The sequence below is a fragment of the Osmerus eperlanus genome, chromosome 13 (genome assembly GCF_963692335.1).
Source record: "Osmerus eperlanus chromosome 13, fOsmEpe2.1, whole genome shotgun sequence".
NCBI lineage: Eukaryota > Metazoa > Chordata > Actinopteri > Osmeriformes > Osmeridae > Osmerus > Osmerus eperlanus.
Window position 1 is genome coordinate 11,644,540 of NC_085030.1, and position 22,903 is coordinate 11,667,442.

Here is a 22,903-nt window from a genome sequence, read left to right on the forward strand (position 1 = left end):
GCCAAGCTGTCACTATGTTTTGGGAACCTCCTCTGAGCCTGGGTGAAACGTGCGATGGAGAACACTGATAAGTTGGCTCCTACACGTTTTCTGTCTTGCGTACGTGGGCAAAATCTTAGTTCAATCTGCAGATCATCCATCTCTCTCTTGTCCTTCTTCAGCGCACGTAGCCACGTTGACGTCACCACCACCACCTATGCCCACAAAACTATTATGGCCATTACGTTTAGATCCTTCTTTATTCTCTCATCTAACCCTTTAAACAACTGGTATGTGACAGGCATATAAAAATGGTTAAGAGACGCAGAGAATGCCTCTCTTTTTAAGATTCCTCTTCCTCTCTTTCCACTCTGGTTTAATCCCCTGTTTTTTTTTCAGATTTCACATCTCTTGCAAAGATGTAATCCAATCGGAAGGAGAGCCGAGTCTCAGGTGTTTGGTGAATTCCCTCTATCTGCTGAACGGGGTCAGGAATGTGCAGGAATCAGCTGCCAGCTTAAGCACATTTACATGTCTTGAGAAATGGTTCAGAGGTCTATATGACACTGTCCGTTTAATGACACGCAATGAGACTTCTTTAATTTTTGTGTGTTTCTGTGTGAGCGGGTATATGTTTATGACACGTGTGTTTTGATCAACTTTGTGTTACAAAACGCAATTTGACAGAAATTTTTTAATTTTACTTAAAATAATCACGTAAAAGAATGACTTGCAGTGGTTGCTTGCATTAGCTGTGTCCTCAAGTAATCCCTTGTAACTCATGGAAAGAGGAATCGAGAGACATTGAAGCGTGTGAGATCTTGTGATCATTGTTGATAAGTAGCTACAGTTTCATTCTGGTGTGTGAGTCTGTGTCTGATGACATTCTAAAGAGGCTAGATCTACCCTGAAGTAGATCTAGCTTGTGTCTGGTAGGGCACATCATGGGAGAAAGACATGTCTCTCTGACACAGGCTAGACTGTATGCAGCCACACGAGGACACTTATTAGTACCGTATCAGTTTTTCCAGTTTTTCCACAGTCAGATAGTCGCTCGCTCCTTATACACGTACATGTTCACCAGCTGGCTGATGACAGAACTCCTAGTCTCAGTGTGTGTGTGTGTGTGTGTGTGTGTGGGGGGGGGTGGCGGTGGTTGAGCGTGTGTGTGTGGGGGGGATATGGGGTGGGGAGGGGTGGCGGGCGGGCGGGCAGGGGGGTCTTTGAACTCCAGAAAGGCAGGTTTCCTGTAAACTTCCCAGCGCTGACTCACACCAGGCCTGCTTGGATCAGTAGCTTCCCCTGCCAAGCTTTCATCCAAAACAATGTCAAAACATTGACTCTTAATATATGATGAATCCTATTGAATAAAATTGGATACACCCTGTGCAGCCAATCAAAAATATGACAATCGTTCTCCAAAAATTAAGTTAGAACTCTTACAAACCACTGAAATACAAACTCATGCATGAAATGAACAGCATGTAAACCTGGTTGCGATATCACGCATGGTACGATGCGTGAGCGTGTCATGGGTTTCCGGTCCGTGAGAGTGTTCAGCATTGATCCTTCCTGCAATGACACAGCCGGAGCCTTTGATAGAGATCCTGCAGCTGCACACTGCACAGCTGATAGAGATACAAGCTGACGGCAAGATGAAAAGTGAGTGCATTTGATACACAGATACATGTGTGTATGTTTGTGTGTGTGTGTATGTGTGTGTGTGAGAGTGACAGTATATAGAGAAAAAAAAGTTTGAGGGTGTGTGTGTGCGTCAAAAAGATGCGTGTATGTTCTGGGTTATGTAACAACCATGCATGTTCAATGGGGCCTTGTGAAAGTGTGGCATAGACAGAGAGGACAGATAGCATGAAAAGTGTTCATTAGAGTTGACAAAAAAAATGATCAACACACATGCAGACTGGTTTCATTCTCATAAGTGTTGCACACTTGGACACAATGTCTTCCAGGCGTGCAGATGTTTTATACTTTTTATTTGTCTTCATACAGGGGTTACAAGCTAGTTCTTCAATCTGGCTACCTCTTCTCGCGCTCTCTCGTTTCTCCTCCTAATTCCAGCGAGCACTTGCTCCCGCCCCGTTTTCCCGACAAGAAGGGACCCCTTAGCTGCCTGAAGTGCCTGTCTAAACCTTAACAATTGCAACCCTATTTGCTTTACAAAACTATGATGATTGACATTATGAATGAACAAAACAAACTAAAGTAACAACACAGTCACAACAATGGTACATCAGAGTAGGGGGGGGGGCTAAAAGGGGGGGGGTAGGTTTAAAAGGTATGGAAACAGCGGCAATTTATTTTCGTGCCCTTTGGCGCAGTTTCTACAGTGGATTAGTCATGACCAGGCTAGAACAGTACAGCTCAGTCTCATCTGGATCAACAGAATGAGCGAAAAGCTGTGTGTCACCAGCGCAGCGAGATAGTGGACAAAGAGTGTCATCATATGCAGGTGTGGGTACATCAGCTTTGGTAAGCAACAGACAGTGAGAGTCAGTCAGGACTGTTCTAGCAGTTGACATCTACACATGTCAGCCACTTAATCCATATTTTGCTGACACAGTGAATGGGACAGACTGTGTGGTCAGTCCTGCTTAGGTCTGTCCCTAGTCCCCTCCTGGTCATGCTGTCTTGAGGTCACACAGCTGAACTGGATGACACAGGCACAGGGAGTGGGGGAGAAGAAAGATGGAGCAGGGAGAGGTAGGAAGGAGATAGAAAAGAGGGATTGATGAAGGAGGATGAAAAGGATTAAAGTTTAGGGGATGAGAAGAGTGGAAAGGGGAAGCCACCATAAGTCAAACGTTTTGAGTGGCAGGCCAATGGTTTACAGATGGCCAATGGTTTACTCCAAAGTAAAAAACAAGAACAATAACAACAAATCAACGTTGTCAAGGTAAAAACAAAAATGTCAAGGAGCATTCTCTGGGTTTTCTTGGCATTGCAGTGGGTTATCTTATATTCTTTCAGCAACTCATCGCTTACAGTTTGGCCGTGGTCTGGATAGTCTTGTGAGTGTTCAGCACACTTTGTACCCCACCGTCCATGTCAGCTCCCTTCCCTCTGGAGACTCCTACTGATCAGACACAGCTGAGAAAGAGAGGGTGGGGGAGGCAAAGAAACTTTGACCTCCTCAACCTTTTGTTTCAAAATACTCGACCGCATGAACATGCTCCTTGTTTTGCTCACTTTGTGTTCCACGACAAGTCTTCTGGATTCAGCAATGTAGAACTTTTGAAACACCTTTGAAACTCCTGCGAAACATTCTAGACTCCCCCAGTCATCAGAAGCACAGTGAAACCTCTTTCAGAATACTTGCTCTGCTTTCAAGATATAATGGGACTGAATTGCAACATATTTTAATTGTCTGATATTTAGTTTCAGAACAGCAAGTTGTTAAAAAAAAATGTCTGTTGTAAAACGAGTAGCCCCATGAGAGCTGGAGAGACTCAACTGTGAGTAACTACAAATAACCCACAGTTCATTGCTGTCCAATGCAGCATGGTCAATTGAGCCTAGCAACACCCTTTTGACCTTTGTGAAGTCAACCGCTGTTCTATAACTGGAGACCTCTCACAGTGTGCCATAAAACTTCAGTGAGTGGGCTACCCTTCTCTGCCAACAGGTCAGGATGTTCAAAAACACACAGCTCTGCCTTTGGGAGGAACAGAACTCCTGTCGGAGGGGGTTAAAGGAGAATGATCTGGCCAATGGGGGCAGGAGCTGGCCGGGACATGATCAAGGGTTGCTAAGAGAGAACGTATTAACAACAGCGACACTCCTTTATTACGTAGAGTTGGAGTTCATGTTCAAAATGTCAATAGAGCCATGATAGGCCCCCCCTTTGTCGCCGACTGTGTGAGTCATGATGGAACTGTGGGCTACTGTGCATGTGTGTATCTGAGCAGTGGATACCATCTGATATAGTCCTTGGGGGCCCTGTGTGTGTGTGTGTGTGTGTGTTTCCTTCCTAGTTTGTGAGGAGAAACCTTTAAGGTTGGGTGTTGTGTTAAAACAGATGGTACACCTGTGAGGTTCACCGACAGGGCATTCTCCATGATTTACTCTGGAACACACACACACATGCACACACATGCACACACACCTTGTGGTGAGACAAACACCATCTAATGTCTGCTGGTTTTGTAACTATTCAAATAGAGAGTTACATAAGCATGGCTCTTGTGTCATCAGATATCACGGGCTAACGCCAATAGCGTGCGAGACATCATAATTACAAAGGCGCTGCATAATTCCATGGATGTAAGAGAACCCTGCGTGGGCGTGGAAACAGAATAGCTGCTGTTTGCCTCATTTTACTCATAGCTCCAAAACAAAGTCATTAGTAACATATACATATAAGTATCATTCCTTAGAACATGTGAAGAATGGCGTATGTTCTCCACGGTCATCTCACCATGGTAACTGTGGTTGACCATTTTCTCTCTGGATTTGTCCTCTCCTATAAAAATGTAATGGAGTGCTATCCATTGAGAAGGACACACTTACTGTAAAACACGGCATGATTACTGAGGGGGTTGGGGTAGAAATCACCCATATATATATATTTTTTTTTTTTCTTCATTGCTTTTATTTGACTCCTCTTCTGGGGTGCCCTTGAGTTGGCTGTGTGGTGGGATCGAGCTGTGAGCTGTCATCGATCTGTCCCCCTGCTATCAGGGATGTCTGGTTGATTCGATGATATTCGGTTAACAAGGGACAATGCCCAGTGATCATTTACTCAAGGTTGCATGGTTCGTGGGTCATTTTGGAAGGTTAGGCAGGATTCTGACCATGCAGGGAGAAGGACTGATTCTGTCATAATTCACAAATCGACGATGTCCACAGAAGCCACACAAACACATATTGCTAATATCCCCAAAGATTTTTGTATCAGATCTAGTTTTGTAGCACTTAGTAGATGTATTCTAAAAGCACTAAGAAGAACATATTTATAGAAAGCCTGCAGTACACAGACAACATGCTAGGTACTATTCTGTACATATTATGATGATAGTCTATGGTCTTTTACAGTCTGTGTATAACTACTACATAATGTATATTGTATAGTGTTTGCTAAGAGCATGTGAGGCTAATGGTAAGACAGGTTCTGTTTTTTCTCCATAATTAATCCGACCATTACAGAACAAAGACAAGCCAGCCATCAAACTAAAGATTGCTTTGTGGTCATGCCTGCACTTATAACCCTTTAATTCAAAGAAAATTGGTCTTCCTGAGGGGTTTTGTGGTGGAAAGGCGTTGTTTGTCTGACATGACTCTTACAGTAAGTATCAAGGATTAAAATACACACTGACTCAGCAGCAACCTTTTTTAACCTGTTTACGCTCCTGTTTCGCCCGCGAGACAAAAATGCTGCCTCCCCCTTCCTCAGTTACGACGCACTAAATTCTAAAAAATATATTTTTTAGACGCTACACATGTTATACATCGTTGGAAAGCTACGATTCTTGTGCTTCCATTGAAATAAACCAATTCAAGATCAAGTCGCAATAGCAAGCAAAGTCAACGTCTTTTTCCGGTGAACATTCCTTCAACAATGCCAAAGAAAAAAGTTGTACTCACCCTAAGTTGTTCAAATAGGTCCAGGTGTGCAAATCATGCCATCAAAACTTGATCTGCGTAAGTCCCAAGGGTTCAAAGTATCTAACCATGTAAAGTAATTCGTCCAAATACAATGTTTTACGTTCATGAATAGCCATTATCCTTTGTTTCATTATGCAAGTTAGCCGACGGAAGAAACAACTTGTTCACATAAAAGTGTTATTTTCTCTGATTTATCAACGGAGTATTTACAAAATGAAGGTCTCAAAATGTCCGTTGAACCCTCCCCTTTTGATTGACACCTTGTTCGACCCAATAGGAGCTTCCATGCCCCGTTGACAGCCCTCTAAAGCCAACTAGGTCTGTGCGTCCTGCCCCCCCCCCGCCCCCCCCCCCCCACACTCGTTCTAAACAAATTTCTCGAACTGGCTTCGACTGGCTCTGAAATTAGCTCGTTAGCCTTGTAGCTGACAGCTAGCTGAAAATGCCAATACCTCATTTGTATGCGTCTGTGGAGCCTTCAAAATAACAGTCGATTGCGCAATATGGTTGACAGAATCAGTGTTCTTTGTGCGCCAATCCTTGGAATCAGATAAAGCACTCCAATGTGTTCATGCTTCAGTTTTTGTGTTTCAGTATTACTAATTAGGGATTTAGCTATTATATATGATATTTCTAAGTACCAGAGATGGGCCAGAGATAACAATTATGAAAAATAATACCTTTTTATTTGACCTTGACCTTGGTTACAAAGGGTCATTTTGGAGTCTCCAAAAGACCCTTTTAGAAAATTCCTGGATGTACTCTTATAAAAACATGTGTCAAATATGAATATATTGTGGTATTATGTTTGACTTTTGATTTGAATTGGGTAAGGCTTCAACCTGTGGTCCAATTTAGTCTTCCAGATAATACCTACCACCTCTAGGCCTCTTCAGGCCTCTGTTTTCAAAACAAAATCTAGGCGGAAATAGAAATTTTCACTTTCCTTGTGTTCAAGCTTCTATTACTCAACACTAGAAGGACTGACAGGGGTCCTGACAACAGGGGACATAACTTCAGAGTGTCAGCTTTCAAAAGAGATCATTTACATGCATGTACTCCAAATGGTTCAAGAACAGCTTCCAATTTACTTTGGGTATGCTGTTTAGGCGTTTTCAGGCAAATTTAACAGGAACATGAAAAGGTTAAAGTTCATAATTGTCTTGTCAAAACTTGTTTTCATATTAGTGTCATTTTCCCAAAGATTTGGAGATATTGAAGGGCATTATTCAAGTTTTAATTGATTTTACTATGACGTCTTGAGAAAGACTAGACATTTAGCATGCACATGTCGGTATCAAGATAAGATGAGTTATAACTCATTTTATGTCAAAGAACAAAGCACTATTGTACTTTTATGACATTTAACAAAAACTACTTTTTATGAACTACAGAGATAGGTATGATGATAACAGTATATTCCTCTGAAAAGTTTAAAAGATAAAACACTGTCAGTTCTAGAAGGATTCCATGACGTCATTGAAATATGACACCGGCAAAAATACTTTTTGCCGGTATCAAGAAAATATTGACCATGAACTTATTTTTCTTTCTGTGTGGGTCAGATTCACATGAAGTGCTCTGTTATTGCATGGGTTTGTTGTGTTATGGGGTATGTTGTCGTATTATATCACTGTGGATTCCCCGTAATAGGCTGAGACATCTCTAACCACACAATTACCATTGTGTGCGCAGCCTCTGGCCAAGGTCCAGAGGTACCGTGCCTACCCTGTCACCTCCTTTGTGCATTGAGAGAAAAACACACACAAAAAACAACAACAACAATACAATAGAGAAACTGTGAAAGCATCCCCCTTCTTACAAACGCTCCCCCATTTGTCTGCTGGTATGGGGCAGTTGAAGTCGCGTCCCCATGTCCCTGCAGCTAGTCAGGCAAAATCTGCCTCAAGACCACCCTGTGCGGGATGCTCCTATCGGTTTTCTGCCTCGGTGCCTCGGCCACAACATCTCTTGGGCCCTGAGAGAGCCGTGTACTGCCCGCCCCCCTACTCACCCAGTCTCTTCAACAGGAGGGGTCGCCGGTAAGTGCAGTGGCGGTGTGTAGGCTTTTAACCCCTTTTATAGATTCAAAATCTTGGTATTGGCACCATGGCAGAATTGTATGTTAACTGTTCTGCTTCGGAATCTATGAAGAGTAGAGACAGTGTGTGTATTTGTGTATGTGTGTGTTTGTGTGTGTGTAGGGGGGGGGATTTCCCTCTCCGGCGTAGGTGATGTGACGTGATGCAGCAGTTCCAGATCTAAGTGATTTTTTCAGATAGAGTTTGAAGATGGAGTGGGATTGTCAGTTTTGACATTTAAAATGCCGTTCCTTGGAGTGAGGGATTCCTCAGATTGTTGAACACGTTTTACTTCAGTTCAATACCTTTCGGCAATTCTGAGTGGATGGCTTCTGATAAAAACTTTTTTGTGTTTTGTTCATGATGTGTACATCTCAAGTAGATATCAGCATCAGAATAGTGTGGCGTTTGAGTGGATAAGAAACTTGAGAGATCAAAAATGCTAAATTATATTAACCACTGTTATGATACAGGACAACCACAGGCATTTGCCTCATGCTTAAGCAGGTCTGGAACCAGTGTATATTCAAGGCATATTACTCTGTAATGAAGATAATAATAATGATGATGTTTTCTTGATCCCATGGTCAGCGCTGCATTGTGTATTTCGAAACCACATAGTTCCCCTAAGGGCACCCAAAAGAAAAATCAAAGCTTGAGAATTCTACTTTGTAGAACAGGCACACTACAGTAGGAGCTTTGGCTTTACAAAGAATCATGGGAATAGGGATGCAGAACTTTTATGTAACTCTATTGGCTCTCTGTCTGGGGACATCTGATGGAAAATGGTTCAACGCCTGGCTGCAATGACTCACCGGGAGTTGGCACTCTGAGGAAGGGCCTGGAGACATATCTGACTCAGAAGCACCAGTCCAAAACAGATGAACTAGCTGAGGTCTTTGTTAACATTTGCGTTTTACAGTCACTCAATTTCCCACGTGAGATGTAAATTGGAATCTCTCCTCATGTTTTTAAAGTATGGGGGAATTAGATATGCATCTCTGTATCACACACATACATTCTTGCAATCCCCCCTTCCACTCCCTCCCTCCCCCTCCCCCTCCCCTCTCTCTCTCTCTCTCTCTCTCTCTCTCTCTCTCCCTCTCTCTCTCTCTCTTTGTGTATCTCTCAGCTGGGCAGCACCAGACAGAGATGGTAGTACACGCCACAGTGTGAAGGAACAGATCCTTAACCGTCTCAGAACAGCAGGCTAGCCTGCTGGATGACAGTTCACAGCAGGTACCTAATAGACCGGGTCCTGGCTGCCTTCCTGCTCAACTTTTCATTGGCTTCGCCTACCCAGCAGAATCCTCCCTGAACTGAACCATAGATAATTAGCTTGACTGGAGCTCTGTAGGTGTTCATGCCCCTGGAGCACTGCAGTCTTCTCCAAAGTACAGTCGACAGATGAGCCAGGCAGTAGCACATTGCCGCATGAAACTTAAACCGACAGGTTTAAATAGATGGCACTTCCACAGTTAAAGGGGTTTTGGTTCAATCTTGTTAAGGTCCAGATTGACACATAGTCTCGCCTCTCTAATAATTATGCGGATCATGTACATATCATTTACTTCTGAGTTTGGAGAACATTCTAAATTTCATTGAGGTATTAGACTAGGTGTGGCAGCAGCATAAATGTTATTTATCACATCATTGTACATTTTACATTATTAATTAACTAAGAAAAGCTATTCCATTTCACTAACCAAAATCACTAAGCCTGTTAGAATCACATAGCGGCAAAACTTTACACACAGAAAGATAATCATCTAAGAATTCACACCAACAATCTGCTACTTTTCCCATGTGCACTAAAATGTGTTATTGGTATAATACCTGCGCTAAAACAAAAAGGTCACACACAGGACAGAAAACCAGTTTGTAATTTGCATACCTTAATTTTTCTCACTCAGGTTGTTCTTGTATCCATGACTAGTGCCACATGTTTTTATATAATATGTTATTATATTTGTTATCCTGCACAAACAAGATTGTACAAAAAGGTGGAGCTATAGTAGGCCTATAATTAACTTGTTCTTATACAGTGTTTGCCCCATAGCAACAAGGCAGTTATTTTGGTGTGGGCACAAGTTGGAAATAGTCCTTTTATGAAATTGATATTTCAAACCTCTTTATCTTTTATGTCATGGTGTACTCAGGCAGGGAAGCATATACATTCTACATGACCTGAATGGTGCTGCACACTGAAACTCTGTAACTCTCCAATTTAATATAAATGAAGATGCATCCCATGCATACTTTTCTATTGATTTTCTGCATTCACTGTGTCTGAATCACTGGATCACTGGATCACTGGATGACTCCTACAGACACACAGTGTGCTCCACGTCTTCATGTCTTTGTGTGGATGTCTTAGTTTTTCAAAAGACAATGCTGCTGTCAACAGAGGAGTGAAAAATTCCAACTGAATATTTGTGTCCTTGACTTGATTCAGTCTGGTCATAAATATAAGCCAGTTACGTGTATTCTACAGTTTGACCACTAGAGGCCAATATAGTTCTGAACTTGGTGCTTTTGGGGAAATTTACTGGGGAGTGGAAAAGTACCTACTACCAAAGGATCTCCCCCCAAAATATAAACTGAGGTGTCGCAATAATGTCCTGCTATTGCGTATTTTAATATATATAATGTTAATGCAACCAAAAACAAAAAATAAAATCTTGCAATGAAATCTATTGTAGCTACTTAGAAAGATATAGATGTTAAATAGGCCTCCATAAAATAATGTGAGCTTGCAGTTATATGGTACTTACAAATAAATTAATGTGGGATACAATTAAAATGCCTACCATAGAGGATAAGTTGATATAGTTAACTTGCTGGAAATAACTAAGAGATAGCCCGAGGCTTTATACAATGCTTATTTATTGTTGGTTATTTTGATAATAGAATGTTGAAAATATCGCTGTTTCTAACTTACAGTCACCATACTTCAGTTCATGTAACTCCTGACGCCCAGAATTTTTTTTGCTGCGTAAATTAACCTGGCTGTTTTGAACTGCTTATTTATTTGGTATAATAAGTCAGAACTTGGTCGGCGATCAACTGCAAGCTTGTTGAGCTGGAGTGAGTTCAGAAAAGGGGCAGTCCCGCGTCAAATGACGTCAGGATGCGGTCCTCTTATATAGAAGCCGGCGGCAGAAATAGTATCACTCACTGAAACTAACGTAGCTTACATCACAACAACTGCACAGCACTCAAAGAAGTCGAGTCGTGCATCGTGATTGTAGCTGAATCAAGAAACAAACCGGATTAATATCTAGTGTATCAACCGATCGCAAACGTGGCGAGAAGTATTATTCAAACGAGTCTGGTACTCAACATGAGCACGGAGATGTTCGCCAAATCACCAATGGAGGTGGCGGTCTACGAGCTGCATAACTTCTCTATCTCCTTCTTTTCCTCGTTATTGGGGGGAGACGTCGTATCAGTCAAACTTGACAACAGGTAATAAAAACGGATTTTAATAGTGAGCTAATTCATGCATCAGTAATTTTCTTGCAGATTACTAATCAATATTTTACATTTTAGGCTATCTGTTAAAACTAGAAGCTTTCGAAATCTAAAAGTTCAATTTATATTTAATAAACAAACGACGTTGTTGTTGGATACAATCAAATGTATAGTAACGTCAACGTATGACCATAGCTAATAATTATTTTGAAGCTTAACTAAACGTCCGTTTGTCGCATGTTGATAACCATGTCTACTTAATCAGCAATACAAGTAGTCTAGGCGATGCGTCTCCGCGTTAAGGACATGAAAGTACATTAACAGAGTACACTGAAACCTGTGACGACCGGTGAAACTCAACTAAGAATGGGAGGGTGTGAAGTCCAAAAAAACAACAGCAGATACATTATTATCTGCTGTTCTAAATCTTTTGAACTTGCCCCTCATAGTAGGCCTACCTGAAGGTCAATAAAAACAGTGTTTTGAAATCTGGACCAGAAAAGCAATTTTTGGTGTTGACAAAACTGATCATATGTATTGGGATGGATGATGACAATTCTTTTCCTTTTCTTTTCCCTCAGTGCCTCTGGTGCTAGCGTTGTGGCCATTGACAACAAGATCGAACAGGCAATGGTAAGTTGATGCAAGATTGCACATTTGTAAAGTTTTTGTTTGAGTAAGCCTACCTGTGTAATAAGTAATCTGGATATAGCAGTAACCTAGTAACCAACAAGCGAAGCCACAGTAGCCTAGGCCAGTGCCCAGTGCTGCTTTGCGTGAGAGGAACATTTGCAGGGTTTTGAGGGATGTGCTTAAGTTTGGCTGCACGCCTCAATGCACGTGACAAGCATGTGGTAGTGCACTTACTGACACAGAGGGAAGAGTAAGCAGGAAGTCTGCAGAGGGTGTCTGTGTGACTGTAGAATTACCAGACCATCTAAAGTGAAAGATTCTCCTAAAAAATTACTGCTGCATGTCAATCTTGTCTTTTAGTGAGTCTGTAAAATACTGTTCTACAATATGGGCTAAATTTACTTTGTGACAAGCCATTTGCAGTTGAACGGATTTCTACATGGGTTCAGTGGAAAAAACAGGAATCAACCGGAATCGGGAATTAATAACTTAAGTTAAAGAGGAGCGATATGCTTTTTGTCTGTCTTAAGTTGTGCCTAATCATGAAAGTGACGTTCTCCCTCTATACTTCTCTTTTCTTCTCAGGATCTGGTCAAGAACCACCTTATGTATGCCGTGCGTGAGGAGGTTGAGATCCTCAAGGAGCAGATCAAGGAGCTGGCAGAGAAGAACAACCAGCTGGAGAGGGAGAACAGCCTGCTGAAGAACCTGGCCAGCCCCGAGCAGATGGAAAAGTTCCAGTCCCGCGTCCCCTCCGACAGCCTGCTAGCCCTCGACAACCAGCCAGTGGTGGGTGGAGGAGGAGGAGTGGGCTCACTGGGCCATGAGCAGCCATGCATCAGTGCCGGCTCGGCTGTGTAAATGGCTCTGGACTTGGGGCGTCGGAGCCTCCGCTCAAACCTGAAAAGGACCTTCCTAAGTTGTAAACGTCGCCGGTGGCCGCATTTCTGATGAAAGCCTGGCTGCCTGTTAAAGATCGATGAGACATCCACCAATGTAATTGAAACAAAAGCACAAACTGACGCTCTGAGTGGGCGGCGCAAAGGCCAGCCCGCCAGTCTTGCGACATCAGACTTTGTCTCTCGTTTTTTATAAGACAAAAGCGCTAAGAGAGAGGGCTTACCCAGCCGGAGAGCGCTTGCTTTGGGACAGAGCGGTGTCCTTTCCTCCCTTACCTGCACCAGGAGGGGTCCAGCCTCGCCCTTTTAACACCCCCCTCCCGCTGTAGAGGGGGCAGAGGGCAGAGTGATGGAGCTGGCCCCAGGAAGAGGGGAGGGGAGTGACCCAAGCTGACAAGAGGGGTGTCTGATATGCACTTTCTCAGCCTCTCCATCGTCATAGGTCAAGCCAAGGACAAAGGAACTTCTTTGAGACGTCCCTCCAGTCTCACCAAGAGCCCCACGTGGATGTTTTTTGTCCATATCTCTATACAAGCTCAGTGGAGTCACTAAACTGTTCATCTTTATATGACTGTACCCATATCTACACTTAGTGTATTCACATGTCCATTATTCCTTTAGCAAAAGAATCAAGAGGACAACCTAAACTCCTTTGGGGTGGAGGTGTTGGAGTTGACTGTTGTAAGAGGGGTGTCGATGCTCTCAGCCTAGCTGCCTAGCTGCTGATTGCCACAATGATTCAGTCATAAGCATTGCTTATATTCTCTGCAGTTGGGGTTTGCTGCTTATGGGGGAAGAAAGTCCTGCTATTTTCTTTGTTTATGTTTTGTGATTCTGGCAAAATCAAAACGTATCATTAATAAGAGCAATGTATACTGTCAGGTAACAGATGATTACTATAGGGGCGTGGACATATCTGGCCCCTTTGCCTAGTTTTGTAAATGACTGTGTATAAAGTTGAAGCGTTCAAGACTAGCAGCAATTACAGGAGATGAGTGGTGTCTGGCGTGTGTTAGTTTTATCTCGCCTCACACACACTCCTGACTTTAGCAGATGTATTGGTTCTATTATGTTTGGATGCCAACTTGAAACAACGGCATGACAACAGTGCCTACTGTCTCCTGATTTCAAAGGAACACACACTTCCCCAAACTAACTTGTTTTCTACCTACCAAAGACTTGCCTCGTCATACTCACAAACCAAGTGTCCCAGGACCATGTGTACAAGCTCACAGGGAGAAACAGGTATCGTAAGAGGTTCATTTTTTTGTAACAATTTGTAACGTGGGGTTTTGTTGCTGTATTGTGTCCATGGAACTGCTATTCACAATGTATGGATACAAAATGCACATTGCAATAAACCTCATGTTTACATTAACATTCTTGTTGTCTTTCATAGCTTAGAAAATGAAGTGCAATATGATATATGTTACAAGTCATACACTAGCCATTATTACACAATACTGTGTGATATCTTTGCTTATGACAATGTAGCTACCCCACATAGGCTACTAGTCACAGTTCATATGAACTGGGCTGTGGCTAGTTTGACTATTTCACAGATGTTTATTCAAATGCTAGGAACTACAACTGGGGATTCTCCTGCTACTGGGGATTCTTTATCCCCAGTGTGTCATTTGCACATCAATCTGCACTTCTTTTATTTGACATTGTCTTGGTTTAAAATGTAATGGCAGTTTATTGAATTGGAGGGAAAAGTGAACATAAGTTTAAAGACATGTTCTCCATGGAAAAACCTTCATCATAAAATTAGACCCTACTGTTGAGAAAAAGTCAGTAAACAAGACAAAAATCATGTTATAATAGCATGTCTATTACGCAGAACCTGCTAACTGCATTCTGAAGACTCTACATCACACTACAACTTATAATATATTTACCCATTAACCTTTTCCACTTGTGGATTGACAAAGTTCCAGTTCATTCCTTGCTTGAGTGTCTGTTCTATAACACCACTCAACATCAAATGTTGCCACAGGTTTTATACAACTAGAAAACAATGAACTCCAGTTGGGTTTTCTGTCAGTCACATTGGCAGCCAATGTGCAAGTTGAGCTGGTGCGCATTGCTAGTGTTTGTAAGCCTGCTCCTTCCCTGAGAAGTCAGGGTCTGCCCTGCTCTGGTGCAAGTTGCAGGAGGTAGAGGGAGTCAGGTGGCTGAGCGGTTAAGGAATCGGGCTAGTAATCAGAAGGTTGCTGGTTTGATCCCCGGCTCTCCCAATGACGTTGTGTCCTTGGGCAAGGCACTTCACCCTACTTGCCTCGGGGGAATGTCCCTGTACTTACTGTAAGTCGCTCTGGATAAGAGCGTCTGTTAAATGTAAATGTAGTTAACAGCTCTAACAGCAACAGAAAAACAAACTACTCCTGCTTTGTTTTTCACGTCAGACTAAACTCATGAGAACAAGACTTCTTCCACTGCAGTTTTGAAGGAGCCATCATTTGTCAGCTCAGTCACGTAATTTGGCTTTAGGTCATGCTGTTGTCTACTTTCAAAATACTATATTGGATTGATAGCAGTGTCAGGATTTGACAAAGAGAAGGTGTTTGTTGCTGTGGTCCCTTGTTGGGAGTAAGAGTAATGAAACTGGCTTATTTTTCTGCAATGACTAAACAGAATAATGGCCAACTTATCTAAAGATCTATGAACGTTTAGACATCTTATTTGTTCAAGTGACCTTTTGGTTGAACACAGCCTTGGACATTAAACTGCCAGTGTTAGTATGCCCTAAACAAAATGTAAATATGATCAATCCATGTTCAGTTCACCAAGGACTGATGACATTCTAATATGGGAATTCAGTATTTGGTCCAGAAGCAATGTGACCAGGTCTCAACCCTTGCACTAAAGCACCAGTATGACCTATGACCTTCATTCTTTAATTCATGTTGTTAAATATTAAAGACAGGGAACGACCTGTGGCCCAGAATGGTACATTTTGTTTGGATTGACTGGGCACTTCTCATAGGCATCAAGAAAAGCTAACTGTTCGAGTGATGCCTGTTATGCAACTACAAAACATCTGTTTCAGATGGAAATATGGTGGGTGTGTTTTGGAGGCTGCAGACCCAGCCTTTGTGTGGTTAAGCTTGCATGCAAGGAGACCATTTGGCGCACTGTGTCCTTGCAGACATATACAACTTGTTTGTTCCTTCATTATGTAAACAACCTCTCCACTCCACAATATTATATAAATGGAACAAAATTGATTTAACTTTGCTGCTGAGAAAATCCATTGCATACGTATCTATAATGTTCTACTTGTGGCTTTTTAATGCCCCTAGTCTGTTTTAGTTGGATATTTTGCGTTTATATGGATTAGGCTACATGTCCTTGCCTGCAATGTCTTGCTTAGATGTTCTTCACAACAGTTACCAAAGACAATGCTTTCCAAGATTAACAAATGCTCCTTTTTCTTAGCTCTTTCATTCAAGAATAATTTATCTTCACACAGATTGAGAGGATTTTATGAACTTGCCATAAATCCTGGAGTAGGGGGAGGAGGGAGGATGGGGGCTGATGGGGAAGACAAAAACATAGGAGGAGTTTGGACACGGTCTATCAGATCAGTCAGACTGCCTTTGTGCCCTACTAACGGCATCCAACAGTGGCTTTGTCCCCCCACTACACACAAACACCAAAAACAAGTAGAAAAAAAACGCAAACAAAAACAATTGTTACACAACTCTTTACCTGTAACTGTATTACACAACAGGCCCCAACTTGTAGATTTGGATTGCATTTCTATTAAAACCACATATCACATTCCTCGTCATAGAGTAGAGCAACATACATTGTGTAACAGTGCATTTCAGAGGCGCGCTCTGGGAATCTAATTTTGGCTGTCTCCTCAGTTGCATACGCTGGCGCGGAGGATCCTGAAAGATTTCTGGTGGTTTCTGCTACTTTCACATAGTCCAGCAGCACAGACAAACAAGACATTTGTTACATCACAAAGATACTTTGTTGGCCCAGTAGCAAAACCTGGTTGATAATGTGTAGGTGCTGTAGCAAAAAACACTCTGGCTCTATGATGTTGATGATGAGCTTTTGATTATGTTTTTTTTCAGCCTGCAAATGGAAATACACTAGGTGCTTGAAGTGCAGGATGAATTGGTTGCAGCCATCAAATGACATTTTAAGTTGGTTCAGCATCTACTCATAAAAGGGCCGACTGAGTGATTCAGAAAAGTGAAAGAAATAAAAAAATTAAGTAACACATAAAGAATGACTGCATGTTAAACACTGCATGAGAAAAACAATATGTAACAGACAAGGTTTGTTGTTAAAAGTAAAAAAAGGCTAGAAACATGACCTTCTTAATTTTCAGTAAACAAGCATTGTCTCAGACTCAATGTCTCATTGAGCCAGGCACACTTACACACACATACACACACCCCTCTCATGATGTCATCTGTAGATCCAAAAGATACACAACAATCTGGACAACAAAACACAGTGTGGTGACATAGTGTGTCTACTGGGTTGTGAAGGTGCATCATTGAAAGAATGAATGTAGAGTTTAGAAGAACATGTTTGTGCTACCAGTCCCCCAGCAGTTTTTCCAAAATCTCTCCAAAGAAGAGGAATCTCCTGAACATTTGACCTCTGAACTGAGGCATGAACCTTTTGTCCCTCCAGGGGCACTTGCTGTAGGTCGTCTTGATGTTATTCTGTCATGCTGCTGGAATCTGGATGGAGTTTTCACTGTGTCTTATGGAGAGTGTGGATTGCCCCCCTATTACTTTTAAATCCATGCAAGAACTATACTTTAGTCTGGCTAGATTCTTGATATTTATTGTTGAAAAAGTAGATATGAATAGCAACTCCTCTTTAGAAATCTACAAATAAATAAAACAAATACAAATTAATATTGTTAGATGACTAATATCTTAGCAAACTTGTGAAATGTATCAGGCAAATGAGGCTTGTGTCAACAATTGGCAAGTGACTCTGGTATGATGAGCATGACTTATGTAGGCCATGAGTGAACAGGGTCCTTGAAAGTCATTGTATTGCATCTGTGATCTGAAGGGAGGGGATCTGGGGGGTGGTCATTGCTGATTGGTCGGGGAGTGGTCATTGCTGATTAGTCGAGGAACACGTTAGGAATGTGGCCATTCTCAGTCAGAACATCTTATTCAAAACAAAAAGAGGTTAGCCACCTTTGGTTTCGGATTTAAAGGTAATACCCTCAGTTCATGGTACCATGGCGGGACGTCCACAGCAGGGTCCCACACACACACACACACCATATCATAGAGTACTGGAGCTTTGTGCTCTGACGTCAGAGTGGGGGCTGGGGGTTGGGTGTGTGTATAGAGTAGTGGTGGTGGTAGTAATTGGGACAAATAGTCCTCCTTTTACATCATCACCCCCCTCTTGTGAAAAAGCTCAGTTTTCTTAGTTTGTGAATATGAAGAACAGAGTATCCACAACTTTTACAGTATGATGGCTTTATCTTTCAGCAATACCTGGCCCATGTTGGAAGATAATTATACTTTGAATGCATTTAGAGTAATCCAGTGTTTTCCAATTACTGCTCTCCACAGTACACACCCGTGACCGTCATATTCCCCAAAGCTTCTTGTCTTACATGTAGTGTGCAGCGCTGGAAAAAAGAAAAACAAACAACAAATAGCACAAGCAATGTCAGAGCCAAACAAAACGCTACCTGTCGAAATTAGTCTTTGTTACTGCTGACTGACGTTTTTTCCAAAGGCAAAGTTCCGAAAGTGAGGCCTTTTGTGTGTTTGGCTAATCTGTTTGAGCTTCCCTGTGAAAGGAATCGTCAAGCACAGCCTTTCTTTGCATGTTAGGCCTTGACAGTGCAACTAGCTGACAGGAAACAGCATGAGGAGAGGGCACCACTAAACTTATTAGTTTAGCAACAAGGTCACACAGGGCTATAAGCTCCCACTGTTACCTCATTAGGTGGGCAAGATGAAATACATTACTCTGTTGGGTTTCCCAGATGTATGACTCGTTCTCTTAACAGGAAATAATTGAATAGTACTGTACCAAGGGTTGGATAGAAAAAAGAAAAGGGACACTTTCATCTTGTCTGAGATGCCATTTTTAAAACCAGGAAAAAGAACAATGACAAAGGAAGTAAGTTAGAGTTCTTCAACGTAATGGTGTGTAAAGTACTGAAAATATACCTGGTGCTGAAGGTTTGGGCAGTTTTGCCACAATTTATGGTCACAATTTGGAGATATAAAAACTCAACAAATAAGTCCCAACAGTTTTATCTGTAGAGAATTCATAGCCTTAGTTAAAAACAACAATCAAGTTCCCAAGTTTGTCAATAGTAAAAAGGCAGCCTGCAATTATGCAAGTGTTTCTATTCCATTGTGGTTGTTTGCCTCTTTGTGCCCGTTGGTTTGAGGATGTTTGTAAACATCTCTGAACCAGTCCTTACCCCTGGTTCAGGACTGTCAGTGGCTTTCAGGAAGTTGGGGGACGTCAACAGAGCAGGAAAAGTTCAAGGCCGCGCTGGGAATAGACGGCTGTTTTGTTTTGTGGAAAAGAAGGTTACCCTCCTCTTCCCTGTGCTTGTGACTCCATAATATTGGTGTCCAGTACCTATTGTTTACATTGCTATTCATATATGCAGTGTGTTTTGTATATGAAAGCAATTGTGCTCTTTGACAATTGTCTCTTCTGACAGAGAATCGCAGCAATGCTCATACTCAATACTACTTTGATCACTGGCAAAACAATACCTGGGGATACATGGTTAGTTTGTAATGGGTTGTCAAAAATAAAAAAAGACTGTCAATTCAAAAGTATGGACTTAAGTGATATGGCCAGTGTTATGTAGACCCCATTGAGTTCGGTCTTAAATCAAAGCCCTAGATTAGATTGTTTGGATTTGTGTTGCTGGGTGGAGACGGCTGGCTGGATATGTCGTCAAGCCAAGTTTCCTTCAAGTTTATTTTCCCAGCAGTTACCGGTGAAAAGAGGAACTTAGTAGGCAACTATTTATGACAAATAAACTATAATAGTCTTCAGTGACTGGCATGTTCCCTTTCCTGGCCTGACCAATAGATTAATGAAGGTATTTTTAATGCATAGTCTAGAGGACTTCTAAGGAGGTTTAGTACACAATAGTGATGAATGGATAAACAAAACATCTTTAATTGTGAACTCACCATTGTCTATACTTGAAGTGCAGAACATAGTAAACTAGAGGAGTAACTGAGCGAGAGAAAGAGAGAGAGAGAGAGACAGAGGGGAGAGACGCATGCTTTCCATTCTGTCTTCTCTTTCCACACCAACGTACACCTCTCAGAAATCATGTCATGTGTGTAGAGACAAAATAAATCTCTAAAGGAGTTATCCCACAGGCTGTTTTTTACGAAAGTCTTGTGTGTGATTTTACATGGGGGAAACATTTGTTGTGTCCCAACGTATTTCTCAGAATTCGATTGGGTAATTCTTGCAAGAGAAATTGTTATTGCATTAATACCCAGCATTTTCTCACGTGTGAACCAATCATGCCACCAACCAGCTAGCTTGTTTTTAATTTAATGGGCATGTTGTACACAAGAATGGACTGTTTGCTGTAGAATGTGCAAAATTATTGCATTATTCTAAATATTTCTAATACATTTAATTTTATAGTACCATTAATGGTTATTAAACATAGTATGTACATGCAATGTACAAATGCAAATAAAGTACATACTTAATATAGTAACTAAATATCTGTCAAAGGTGTGGATTGTTAAAATGTCAGCAAATTTAACAAGTTGGCTCTGGTTTCTGGCTGATCAGAGGGATTTGCTCTCTGGGCAGACACAGATTTATTTTAAGCCATGTGGGCAGGAACTTGTACGTTAGTCAAACAATTAAAAGATGTCAGACTGATACATAACCCACTGCTGTCAATAGGGCAGGGCTCAAACATAAAGGTGAAAAAGACACCTATGCCCTGAGGGCTGTGTTTGGCTGCGTTGACTGGTTTCACTGTTGCTTCCTCCCAAGAAACCCACAGTTGGCTTATACTGAATTTTTTTTTCACCACAACTCGTATGTACATGACTACAGGTATGAAATGAAGGAAGGCTCAAGTTGTAGGTCAGGCTTGGCAAGAAAATTGATTAGAACAAGGCTGTTGTGGTGGGGGGAGGGGTAAACACAACAGACTAGACATGAATTGCTACAAGTGCGTGACAGTTATTAACACACAGTGCGACATTTAATCATTTAGCAGACGCTCTTATCCAGAGCGACTTACAGTAAGTACAGGGACATTTCCCCCGAAGGAAGTAGGGTGAAGTGCCTTGCCCAAGGACACAACGTCATTTGGCAGGGCTGGGAATTGAACTGGCAACCTTCAGATTACTAGCCCGACTCCCTCACCGCTCAGCCATCTGACTCCACGTGTGACACGTCTGCCTTGACAAGCCTCGCCAAACATGTCAAAGCTCCTACAGACACATCTAATAAATCAACACCTGTTTATGACCTCTCTGATGTTACAGTATAATTGCACACTGGTGGGCAGACTGAGGGAGTTTTGCACCGAGAACAGTGCCTACTGAATAGTTTTGAGCGAAGGATTGGTTGGAGGGGGAGGAAAACAAGTGTTTAGGCATCCCATAAATCGCTGCTGCCATCATTATCTCACACCTGTCTTCATCCGCTCCCTTGTTTGCAGACTTACAGTCTCTTTTGAAACTGGTGTGGAAGCTGGAACGTTGTGTACTCAGGGATATTTATTGCCTTCCTATGGTTTCCCTGGGTTGTGAACTTCACAGCGCTATGCTACAGGTGGGCAGCTACCCCCAGCCCAAAGACTCCCATACGTGTTAAGTAATGCTGCTTGGCAGCTAATAAGCCTCCTAGCAGACAGATAACTTTACCTACTTCAGAGGAGTGCAGCCTAAATTGCACAGCCACGCTTGTTTGTTTACTCTTTTGTGACTGAATTCCATCCTTTATTAATTTCAGGTGTGACTGGAAGACTTTAGGTAGCCTAAAGTAAATCACTGCGAGGTACACATACACGTTTCTAGGAAAGGAGATCTTACAAAAGATTATATTCTTAGAATAGTATTTTCATGAATTCATTGTGAAAGAACAGAAGTAAAAACAGACTAAAATACTGTAAATGTTACATGTATTTCTTCTTGTGATACCCGCTAATTAGTTTAGTCTCAACAAGTATTTTATATCCTCTTGTACCAGTGTCTGTTAGTATATGTATGTGACCCTAATGGGACAGCAAGAAAGGTCTGATGGATTGTTTTATGTCTACATAAAATTGCTTCAAAATACAGAATGCTTCAAAATAATAATATAAACATTATGCTAGCTATTTTATCAGTGTTTCAGTCTTTGTTATCATTTATTAAAGGGAGTTTATGTGTAACACGTGATAAACGTTCATTCCCTGGAATGATAAAGATCAAAACTGCTGACGATCTTTGATCAGAGAAATTGATCTGTCAACAATTGAGAGAGAGAGAGAGAGAGAGCGAGAGAGAGAGAGAGAGAGAGAGAGAGAGAGAGAGAGAGAGAGAGAGAGAGAGAGAGAGAGAGAGAGAGAGAGAGAGAGAGAGAAAGAAAGAGAGAGAGATATTAACAAACAACATTCCCAGCTGTTCCTCCAGGGGTCTGAGATGCAGATGCAGGTGCCCCGAGTGCACATGCCACTGGCCCCACTCCCCTGGGGAGAGAATCCACCACTCTCTCCCAGAGTACAGATGTACCCGAGTCCTGCTGAGAGGGGCTCTTCTCAGTCGACAGAGCACATATTGTACATTGTCTGCATAAGTGGGGGATCGGCAAAGGTACATTTTGACGTTGGCGTGCCACGGTTGACGATCCATGATGGAAGATGAATCTTGGGTGATTGTTTTTAACTAGCAAATGAGTCAATCTGTCTTCACATGTCAAAAATTAGTATAGAGATTTACTATATAGTCATTGTATTCGACTTCTCATTATTTCTGATGTCTTACTTGGCCTTTATTTAGCCTCACCATGCGGCTCAGTAAAAACATCTTTGTGTAGGTAAGGGTGCCAGAACCCATCTCCTGGCTCCTACTACAGTATATCTATCAAAATATAAACACTTTGACGGTATTGTTTCAAATGCTGGGCATTTCTGTGGTCACGTTTTCTTCAATTTTTTTGCTATCGTCCCACCACACAGACATTCTGAACATTGCGTCCTAATTATGC

At 41.9% G+C, this 22,903-nt stretch overlaps 1 protein-coding gene across 4 annotated transcripts in view; it reads left to right on the plus strand.

The window, feature by feature from the left end:
- tsc22d3 (TSC22 domain family, member 3) overlaps positions 1-14,064 on the plus strand; it is a 28,417-nt gene extending 14,353 nt beyond the window's left edge. The window contains exons 1-3 of one of the 4 annotated variants that reach the window (XM_062475731.1): positions 7,209-7,643; positions 11,738-11,789; positions 12,375-14,064. In XM_062475731.1, coding sequence (XP_062331715.1) covers positions 7,450-7,643; positions 11,738-11,789; positions 12,375-12,650 — 522 coding nt within the window. In that variant the 5' untranslated portion in view covers positions 7,209-7,449 and the 3' untranslated portion in view covers positions 12,651-14,064. Of the gene's footprint in view, positions 1-378; positions 1,076-7,208; positions 7,644-10,835; positions 11,151-11,737; positions 11,790-12,374 lie in introns of those variants that run through there. The other 3 variants (XM_062475732.1, XM_062475729.1, XM_062475730.1) reach the window with 3 other exon arrangements.
- Positions 14,065-22,903: the final 8,839 nt, after the last annotated feature.